General features: G+C 30.9%; 1 protein-coding gene and 1 long non-coding RNA gene across 3 annotated transcripts; one reads left to right on the plus strand and one right to left on the minus strand.

Moving 5' to 3' along the window:
* Positions 1-69: 69 nt before the first annotated feature.
* On the plus strand, positions 70-1,041 carry LOC105126253 (uncharacterized). The gene is made up of 2 exons (XR_842380.1): positions 70-547; positions 680-1,041. It is a non-coding gene; the product is annotated as an uncharacterized LOC105126253 (long non-coding RNA).
* A 1,641-nt stretch (positions 1,042-2,682) lies between these two features.
* Positions 2,683-5,725, minus strand: LOC105126255 (RNA-binding (RRM/RBD/RNP motifs) family protein). 2 transcript variants are annotated; one of them, XM_011027075.1, is made up of 6 exons: positions 4,904-5,719; positions 4,650-4,782; positions 4,136-4,253; positions 3,969-4,005; positions 3,625-3,874; positions 2,683-3,514 (listed from the first exon to the last, which is right to left on the minus strand). In XM_011027075.1, exons 1-6 carry the CDS (start codon positions 5,108-5,110, stop codon positions 3,378-3,380), a joined length of 882 nt encoding a protein of 293 aa, XP_011025377.1. In that variant the 5' UTR covers positions 5,111-5,719; the 3' UTR covers positions 2,683-3,377. The 2 variants fall into 2 exon arrangements, with proteins under 2 accessions (XP_011025377.1, XP_011025379.1); XM_011027077.1 differs by having other exon boundaries at positions 3,401-3,540; positions 4,904-5,725.
* Positions 5,726-10,814: the final 5,089 nt, after the last annotated feature.

Here is a 10,814-nt window from a genome sequence, read left to right on the forward strand (position 1 = left end):
AGGTTGGTATAAATGTAATTTTCATAAACTTTAAGGTTAAGGGTCGGGTTTAGACAGGGTTTCGGGTCGAGGACAGAGCAGCGTCGATACCCTATACAAACCTGATTTTTTTTCACTTCAAATATTTTCCAACTCGAGCTAACAAAAATATAAATAAATAAATAAAATTCATTCCGATAAATTCAGGTCGGTCTTCACGGGTGAAATTGGCATCGCCAAAATAGAGCTGTTAAAACTTGAGGGAAATATTGTTTTATTATGAAGGGAAAGACGTCGTTTTTGGCGGCCATCACAGTCAACATTAGGAGGCGGTAAACCGCCATTGAAGTAGATAGAGAGTTTCATTGACCAGGCATCAGGTGCTCTCTCTCTCTCGTAGATTTTTTTTTGAATTCTATGTGTTTAGATTTGCGTTATAGGAGTTCTTTTGAACAAGTTCCATCTGTTTAGATTTGCAGGGCAGTTTTTCTCGTTTCCTGGGTGTTGAGGAACCATTTTGTGTCGTGTTTTTTGACCATTGCATAATATGCTTGTTATGTAACAGGTGGTATGTTTGGTTTCTTTGGAAGAAAAAGATTTTTGGATATTTCTGCTTGAAAACATCCATTCAGCTTAGGTTTCTGTTGCATAGGTTTCTAATTGTTTTGTTCTTGTGTCTGATTGCTGCATCTTGTAGCAGATACTCCAGGAAGCTCAAAGGTTAAGGAGTTCGAGAGACCCATGAGACTAGCTGCATTGTCTACTTACTGTAATATGCTCGATATAGACAGTTTTAGTGAACTTTCTTTTAGCATAACATAATTTCCTGTTTTGAATTAACCAAGTTTCTTTTAATTTCACTTTTTACTAAGAACTTGATGCAACCCTGAAATGACTGCCTTTCTAGGAAGCATAGCCTCTTGCTTTGCACTTCCTGAGGGTTAGTTGCTCTGCCTATAGATTATGCTCTAGGTGCTACCATATGTTTTTCTGTATGATAATTTCTGTAGTATTGCATGTCAAACAATATAAAAATTTGATCGGAGACAATCGCTCGTTTTATTTTGGCTGCTGTATTAGGTAGGAAACTTTTTGAGCTTGGACGGTAGTATTTCAAGAAGCTTGATTAGTACTCGTTCCTGGATTCGTACACAAATGCCAAATTTTTAAGTGAGTCCGCAGCTTTTATTGAATCTATCTGCTATGAATAGGGATGGCATGTACCTTGTAAATTTGGGGAATATTTGAGATCTGAAAAAGATTCATTTTATGGCAATTATAGAGATGCAAGAAACTTTGTCATTGTATGAATATCTAGATTTCAAGTAGTCTAATGGATTTCTTCTTCCCATTTATTTTGGGGCAACATCTACTCGAATCTTTGGGTTGATTCTTGAGCATAGAGAAGATAAGATGTCTATCAACTAATAGTGTGTACTACGCTTTTAATTCCACTTTGTCATCAAACCGAAGGTATGCTTCCACAGTATTTTACTATGACATTTAATGTTATTAAATCTGGTCTTGCTATGGGTTTGATTCGAGCTAGGTTTTAAATTAAATTAGATTAGAGTTGATTCAATTGATCTAATTAAAACTCAAAACTTGAGTGTTTTTTTTTTTAATTTAAAATAATATTATTTTAAATTAACTCAAATTAACTTGAATTAATTCATTTAAATCAGGTCATGGCAAGGCCTGTTTTCGTAACTTTGTTAAACATTACTCTTCCTGGTTGCAATGACGAGGTCAATATGTGCTGTAAAACTACGCGAGAATGCTTCCCTACAAGAATTTGAAATTTATTTGTATCGTGTAAGTATGAAAAAAAATGTTAGACGTATAGCCAGGTGAAGCAGAAGTGATAGAATCTTTTCTGGTATGTTAGCCTAGTTGTGTTCTTGAAACAACTTATAGATGGGCTGGTGTTCTCCTTCCAGCAAGAACATATCTACAACTCATGTTGCTTTTGTATGCCATTTTCGATTTCAATCTTGCATCGGTATCATGACCTTCTCTGTTTGAGATGAGTTGCTGAAAACTCAGTGCATTGCTAGAGAGGTAAACTCGGTGATTGTGTAGCTAGAGCTTCTAGGTTGTTTGCGTACACAACTCACCTGATGCTTTGTACAAAAAACTTGCAAAAGTTTCCCTGGTAAATGCTATTTCAGAATTTCCATTTGAGCTAGGACTGGCTACTTCCAAAAAGGGACATGATTGTAACCTTTCGCGTTTTTATTCTGCCTTTGCATTAGAACCAAGTTGCTATGAGAATTGGAATCCATGTTTGGCGAAAATCATCATCAATTGGTAAGCTAGGCAGCGGGTTTTGTAATTTTCTAATTCTCCAGAAACTAACAAAAACCTCGTTGGAGACCATGAGATGAGGAGAAAAGTAAGAACCTATCTTCTTTAGCCATTGACCATGTACGCGTTATCCATATCAATGATATTAGTTTAGATTCGTCTCATCATCATTTGTTTAGCAGAAACTTCCTCACCCACTTCCACATAGAATTCCAACTGCCACAGCCATGTGATGCAAACCCGCATGCCCGACTTTGGAACAGAAAAAGTACCAACACCCATTTGACTCCCCTTTGCGAGATCCCCTTGGATTCCAAACACACACCCCAAAAGATGTGATAATGCAAAAGAAGGGATTTGAATGAGAAAAGAAATGCCGGCTGAAAGCAAAAGATGAATGTAAAGGAGATGATTATCTGTAAACAGAAAAATATAAGGTGACAGAGACACCATCTTCTTTCCCCCGACTAATGTTTTGTTCCTATTATAAAAATGCAGTCAATCATGAATAATGAAGAAACAAAAAATAAAATAAGAATTACAAGTTAATGACTGAGCTATCCATAGCTCACCTTTCTTGTTGACCAATATGGGCTCAAAGATATAAAAGCAATCTTTGAACCCTGATTGCTGCCAAATATAAACAAGAGCAAGTCATCGGATGCTCTCTGCCTCCGAGACATAATAATCTGCTGTATCTGAGGTAGAATCCAATGCCAATATTGGATTCCACCTTATGCTAATACATGAAATGAATATGATTTCTTTTCCTAGTTAACGCTAACAACTGCTTGAGACTCCCTAGTGTCCTAGACCGAACATGTGTGGTGATGAAGTTGATAATGTTGGGGGCTTGAAAAATTGAAAGAGTTAGTGGAGTGAGCTTTTGTATCTCAAATGCCTGTTTCCATGAATTGAACAATCTGATGCTGAATTTTTGGATTCTTCTGATGTTATGCTAACTGATGATCATGCATAACCCTCCTTTTGAATCAGTCACCTTATTCCTTCTTCCCCATATATGTTTTTCCCGGTCTGTGATTTGTGGATGTTGTCAGTCCTGTGAGAAGACTACGAACTTTCCATACTTATTATTTGGTTGGTGAGTTTTGTTCAGTAGCTGTTCCAGAGGCTTGCAAAGCACCTGTTCCTGCTCCCACCACCCCTGTATTTGCTGTTGGTGCTACTGCTGCTGTTGTAGTAGTTGTCATAGTCATTGTGGCTGCACCTGTTGCAGGTTACATTCAAATGATCCTGTCATTGGCCTTATGTTAAGTAAACTACCATCAAATGGATAGATTTGATTCATGAAGTCAGGGAAATTATTAGAATGATCACCTGCAGTTGTAGTCGCCATTGCTACAGACGAAGGAAGTGATAAGATTCCTGTAGAGCCGAACTGCTGAGGTAAATAAGGGTACTGTACCATTTGGGGATATTGAATTCCAAAACCATGTGCTTGGCTACTCTGTGCATACTGAGTATAGAATGGGTAGGGATTGTGTGGGAACATCCCTGGTGTTCCTGATGCCCCTCCAGTGGTATAATAAGGTGAGAATTGCTGGCCTCCATAAACACCATAATAGCCCTGCAAACGATGCCATAAGACTCTGGTCAAACAACGAAGATAAAATTGGTTGTACAAGACATTAGCTATACAAGTATATCACGTCAATACAAACCAAGGGATACATGGCATCCTGTGAATATCCAGTGTACCTGTGAGATGACAGGAGGAAAAGGTAGAATATGATAAGATAATGAATACAGAAAATTGAAAGCATATTAAAGGAGAGTGAAGTTGAAGAAAACATTCCATGGTGACTTTTATTTGTTACTGTTTACTTACCCATAAGCTGAATAAGGAAATGAGTATTGACCAGTGGGTTGATGGGTGTATGGAGCTGCGGATCCAGGATAAGTAGCTGGAGCCACTACTCCATGTACTGGTCTAAACCGTCCTGTGCCTGCGATTTCATTATTTTTTCTCAGGTAAATACTTCAATCCTCTTGTTCAGTGAATATAGATCTACATTTCAGTTAGCAAGCGGACGAATAGAGTAATTACAAGCTTGTTACAGCTATCTTGCCAAGGGTTTAAAGACAATATCAACATGGAGTGGGTTCAAAAATTGGAATCTTTACATGTTTTAAGAATGAAAGACAAAAGGGCATTTGCCCCATTTTTTGCGTTGTTTCATGGAGCAATGTTGGTTGAATATTCAAGGGATAGTTAACTTTTGCATAGAAAGTAGATATATATATATATATAAACACACACACACACATTGAGATGAGCAAAGTATTCTAAAAAATATCTGGGAAGGAATGGAAAGGAGATGACAGAGAAGAGAGAAATGGACCGTGTTGAGGGGTTGGTGGTCGAGTCTTTTGTGCACCTAGCGATGCAAGATTGCAGTTTGCCCTCCTTCCATCGATCACCGGCGATGGGTTTTGACAAGCTTTCATGGCTGCATCTGGATCCTTAAATGTAACCTAAAGAAACAAGAACAAAGACCCACTTTTCACCGAATCATGCAGTGAGAGAAGACAGGGAAATATACCCCTCGCAAAAGGGAAAGAAAAAGGAAGGATAAAAAACAAATAATGGGCTTACAAAGCCGTATCCCTTGGATCTCCCTGTATTCTTATCTGTGATAACAACAGCCTCCAGGATCTCTCCAAACTGTTCAAAATAACGCCTCATGGTGTCTCTCTGTGTCTCCCAGGCCAAACCACCAACAAAGATTTTGGTAAAAGTCGTGTCATTGTACTGCCCTGAATTGCCACCACCCACCATCTGAAATTGCCTTTGTTGAGCCATGATGATATACAATATTGCACACCAAAGAACAAAATACAAAGAACAAGGCCCAGATAAAACAAGAAAGATAAAAAAAAAAAAATGTTAACGGAAGAACCACCCTTCAGCCGGAACAAAAATCAGTAAAAGACCCCCCAAGAGAGACCAAATATAGAGAGAAATACGAAAAGACGGTAAATAAAGCCAGAAAGAGCCGTTTGTTTAGGTGATGATCACATCAATCAACAAAACGAGCACTCTTTCTTTTCTACACACACCAAACACTCGTGTGCCTGTCTATCTATCTATATCTCTGTCTGTTTTTCTTCCTCTTGTTCTTGTTCTTCTAGTTGTTGTCTTTCTAATGCTTTAACTGCCACTTTTTCACAACCACAACTCCTCAGATTCCTCAACAACGATACCCGAAACGAGAAAATCATTACTGTTAAAGGGAGAGAGAATAACAGGAGAAGAGAGAAGAAAGAAACCCTACAATAAATAATAAGTACTATATTTATATACCCGAAAATAAATATATAGCATACATAGCACAAGAGAAGGAGAGATGATAAAATTAAGAAGAAGGGAAAAGGAGAAGACAAAAAAGCCGCTAGTGGACACCCACGACAATAGTAGGCAAGGTTGTCCAATGAAATCTTAAGAACCAACCCCTTTTTTTCCCCTGTATCAGCAACTTTCTCTCTCTAAAATTATGGGAAGACTACAAACCAGTCCTATCCTACACAGCCACTGACAAATAAGCCCTCAACCCTCAACGTAATTTTCCATGAGGTTCTCATATTCACCCCTGTTAACATCACCACCAGTGATGCTATTTCATGAGAAAAAACGACAGCGTGACATGGCAAGAACATTGCAAGATACTGGATTGGTGGGAAACACCATCTCCTGCAATGTTAATTTATGATCGATTGTCTTGTGATTTCTTTTGTTGTTATTTTTACTTGTGAAATACCGTTGCTCTGAAAAAAATATAAAAAATGTGCAAATCATCTCAGCAATTCTAATCACTTTACTCATTAACAAGGTTTTGCTAGCCTTTTTTTGGAGATGGGAAGGAATGAGATGGCGCTAGGCTCACTCAAATGTTTATTGTAAAGATGGCTGTGATTTTATTTAATGTGTGTTTCATATATTTAATTAATCTACAAAATGTTCAAAAATAAAATCCCTTCTTCACATATGTTTTTCTTTTTAAAAAGACCATGCAATAAAACTACAATATACCTGAATTTTTATGCATTTATTTAAACACCCAAAATCAGGTCAGATAATAGATAATTTCTTTTGGGTGTTGGAATTTTTTTTTAACCCTTGCAGAGGCAATGCACTAAGTTTTAATATTATTAATTAAACACTGAATTAATTATTAATTAAATAACATGGAAGTAAGGGTTATTTATAATTTAATTTTTATAATTTATAGAAACTATTTAATTAGTCATTGTAGTATACAAGTTAATTAGATGATGCCTTAATCATTATTTTGCTCGTGCAGTTCATGTGGTGAATATATTGATTACTATATTTTAATATTATTTTTACAAAAAAATTATATTTTAATAATTTCAATAAATATTTAATTATTAATTTGGTTGTACATGTATAGTGCGTTGTATATTTTGTTATAACTATTTTTTAAGAAAAAAAATAAATCTTGATAAGCAATTTAAATATCTAATGAAAAAAATAACTTTTTTGTCTTTATATATTCACATTTTCTCTTATATGTCATATTTGTTTTTATAATATTGTCCCCAAATCACCAGAAGAAAAAATCATTTTGAAAAAACACTAAAACATAAAATAAAATAAAAACTAAAAAAAATAGAAAACCCTATGAAAAAACTAGAAGAAAAAACCAAAAACCCAAAAAAATGAGTCAATGTACAAAATAAAAAATCAAAGAGAAAAAACAAAACCAAACCCTACCTTGAAGGTTGAGCACATTTAAGCCTTTATAAAATACTCAGGCTCAATAAAAAAGATTTTCATCCATATTTTATTAAAAAAAAATAACAAAGAATGTGTTGCCTGTTTTTTTTTTCATCCACATTTTATTAAAAAAAATAACAAAGAATGTGTTGCCTGTTATAGTAAACAACACGATATTTTTTAGATTATAACTCATATTTCAACCATCAAGATTCCTCAAAAAGAAAAAAGAATTTTTTTGGGTTAAAACTTTATTTTCAATTTATTTTTATTTAAAAATATCATAAAACCTCCCCAAACCACTCAATAAATTTAAAACACCCCTAAAACATCTAAAAAAAACCAAAATAAACTCAAAAAATTAGAACAAAACTTATCTCCTCTTTAAGAGATTTTTAAAGAAAAAAACAACTACGATCAAGTTTTGTTTGTTTAATGGAATATCTACAATCAAGATTGACGAGTTTCATCTATAAAAAGTAGTCAAATCAATTATTTTTTTGTTTGCTGTATTTAGAAGAATTTATCTTTTTTTTATCATTTAATTTAATATGTTTACCTTGCTGTATTTAGAAGAATTTATCTTCTTTTTTTTTATCATTTAATTTAATATGTTTACTATAATTTCAAACATAATTTCATCTAATTAGGCTATATAAAAACTCAATTGAAAGAAAAAAAAAAGCTTTAAAGCATAAAAAATAAAATTGAGAAGCTTCATTGTCTCTGTTAACATGTATGTTAATTGACATGTCACGTGATCATTTTATAAATGTAGATTTTAAGGTGATTAAGAAACATATTAATAAAATTATACTATTATTCATTATAAACAATTTTAGTTTGCTGAAAATATTAACTGTAGAGTGAAAATAACATCATTTTAAAAATAGTTATTCTGTTTATTAAGTAAATAATACATGAAAGGGAATAAAAAAATACCAGGATATAATAGTATAAGAAAATAACAATCAAAGCTCGTAATGTAATCTAAAATAATCTCCCACATAAAATATACAAGCAAACCAAATGATTTCTCTTGATCTCGATACCATTTATATTTCTATTTTTTCTAACCTTAATTAACATTCCTTAGGATGAAAATGATCTTCTTAAATTAATATATTCAGATTAATTGGTCATGATAGATTCTTCTTCGTAAATTCCTTTAGAGAAACAAAACCTTTTATCTTTGTGAAAAATATTTCAGTCTTTCAGGAAATCTTTCTAAGAAATAAAATAAATAAATAAAACATAGTTACGAAATTAAAATAAAAATTATTTAAAAAAAATTGCATGTCTTTTGATTCATCAATTTTATAAAAAAAAATAAAAACGCCAAAATGGTTCTTTTTTAATTTCTTCACTATAAAAATAAGGGGTTTTGTATGGTTTGCCAAATATTTTATGGTTTTCCAAATACTTTATGGTCATTCCTTTTATTATTTTTAATTAAAGCCAAACAATGTCTTAATTTTTTATTTTATTAAATTTATATTTAATCCATACATTTACTTCATTTTTATAGAAAAATATTTTAAAAACAAATAAAATAAGGCTATTTTCTATAATTTAAATCTCAACCTTTTTTTTTAAATAAACTCTGCACTTTTTACATCTCATTATGGATTCTATTTCAATTTCAAAATTTATTAAAAGTTATACATGAATTTTTTTACATCAACTAATTGATTTATTAAATTACAGTATTAAAACAAGTTAATAATAATGGTTTTTTAATATTATACACGTATCAAAACCTATAAAATAAAATTATTTGGCATATTAAACTAACAAATAGAGCTTTGAAAAACATTGTTCATATAAAGTGAAAATATTGTTCTTCAAAACAGTATAATGATAATTTTATCCTTCATAGTTCACGCTAACAATCTCAACACTTGCTCTTGGGATCATTAAGATCACTTTGGAGCATTAATTATTATTAAATTAATTAGATAAAAAAGTCTTTTGTATTTTTAGAACACAATAAAATAATAAAAATATCCTTAAAATCTAAAATTTTAAAACTAGTGTTAAAAAACTTTTTGGTATTTTCATAATAGTTTTTTTATTAATATCACTTAAGTTGAAGAACAAATTAACATTTGAATAGAAAAAATATAGTAAAATTACCGAAATGTCATTTGAACTAAAAAAAATTAAAACAGGTCTTAATGGGCTTTTATATATATATATATATATTCATCCTTTAAGAATGGTATTTTGTTATTATCATATTATTTGGGAGGTATTTTAATATTTTAACTAAATACAAAAAAGAATAAAAAAATTATGGTACTTGCCACACATATGGTGGTGTGTAGGAAGCGTTCGTAGTCTTTATTCAATAATTGCGACACCTCCTGACTATAAAAAGATTTTTTTTTTTTTTTTGGTGCATATAGGAGATGGCAGGGATGGGTTGTCATCAATGAAGTTTTTTTTTTTCTCCTTAAAAATATAGTTTTATTTTTTTTTATTGTTGGTATTTTAATTTTAATTTTAATTTTTTTTATATTCTAATTTTTATTCTTGATTTTTTTATAAAAGTTTTATTTGTTTTCAATTTAAGAATATTCTTTTAATTTAATACTCATTTTTTTGATTTTATTTTTTAGGCCTTTTATTAAATTAATTTTTCTTTTCAATTTCACACATCAATTGAAAATTTATTTGTATTTTTTATTTTAATTTTGATTTTAATTTATTTTATTACTTTTTTATTTTATTAAATTGAATTTTTTTTTATCTCACCCTTCAATAAAAAATAAAATTTATTCTGTATTTTAATTTTGATTCTTATTAGTTTAATTTTTGTTTTTTAATCCTTTTATATAATTAAAATTCCTTTTTGGAATTGGATTTCATGACCTTTTCAAATAGGATATTTATGGTTTAATGATCTGGGCTATGGATTTAAAAAATTAATATATGTTGATATTTGTTTTTTTTAATTTTTAATAGGTTTTGTGATTTTTTTTTATTTGGTTATTTTAATCTTGTGACCTAGACTGTAGGTTTACATGGATGATCCAAGTTGGCTCGATATTGATTATCAAGATTATAAATTTATCATGCTAATTTAGATTGACTCAAATATATTGTTTTAGGTCTCTCTTTTTTTTACCAAATATTATCCTTTTGCATTTAAAGAGATAGGAAGTAAGCTTCATCATTGTCCCTCTTTTAAAAAAAAATATTTTTTTTTATTTTATTATGATTTTTTTTTTAATATGATTTATTTGTTATTATTGCTTTTTTTTAATGATTGATTAAAATAAAACTAAATTATTTGATCCAATCGAGTGTATCACCTAATTATAGATTTTTCCTCCTTCTTTGAAATATATTTGCAACATGAAAAATATCAAGTATGCAGCATATCGCGAGTCTAAAACTAGTTAACTGCTATTTGTGCAAGATGGTAGGATTTTCTAATATAATGTTTTTTGGATTACTACAAAAAAACATTCTTCAGTTTACTTTTTTTTTGCTCTGTTATTTCAAAAATTACAAGAAGTTTATATGTTCATAATAATTTACAATCTCAAACTGACATGAAAAAAACATTAATAAAAAAATATCAAATTATTCATAGAATCATTATTATAAAATATTTAAAAACTTTTACAATAATAATAATACTACAACTTTTACATTAAACTAAAAAAAACCTTAGCCATCATAGTTAACTTCTTCATCTTCATTTTTTCTTTCATTAATTTTTCCCTACTCTCTAGCAACCCCGCAATAAATGATTGAAGCC

The sequence above is a fragment of the Populus euphratica genome, unplaced genomic scaffold (genome assembly GCF_000495115.2).
Source record: "Populus euphratica unplaced genomic scaffold, PopEup_1.0 scaffold75.1, whole genome shotgun sequence".
NCBI classification, from domain to species: domain Eukaryota; kingdom Viridiplantae; phylum Streptophyta; class Magnoliopsida; order Malpighiales; family Salicaceae; genus Populus; species Populus euphratica.

Excerpts from the sequence above, each read along its gene's own strand:
- LOC105126255 (XM_011027075.1), bottom strand. The coding sequence starts at position 5,110 with ATGGCTCAACAAAGGCAATTTCAGATGGTGGGTGGTGGCAATTCAGGG. Across the intron at positions 4,254-4,649 it reads ACCACCAACCCCTCAACACG|GCACAGGACGGTTTAGACCA; the intron begins GTCCATTTCTCT and ends ATGAAATCGCAG. Across the intron at positions 4,006-4,135 it reads TTTCCTTATTCAGCTTATGG|GTACACTGGATATTCACAGG; the intron begins GTAAGTAAACAG and ends GTCATCTCACAG.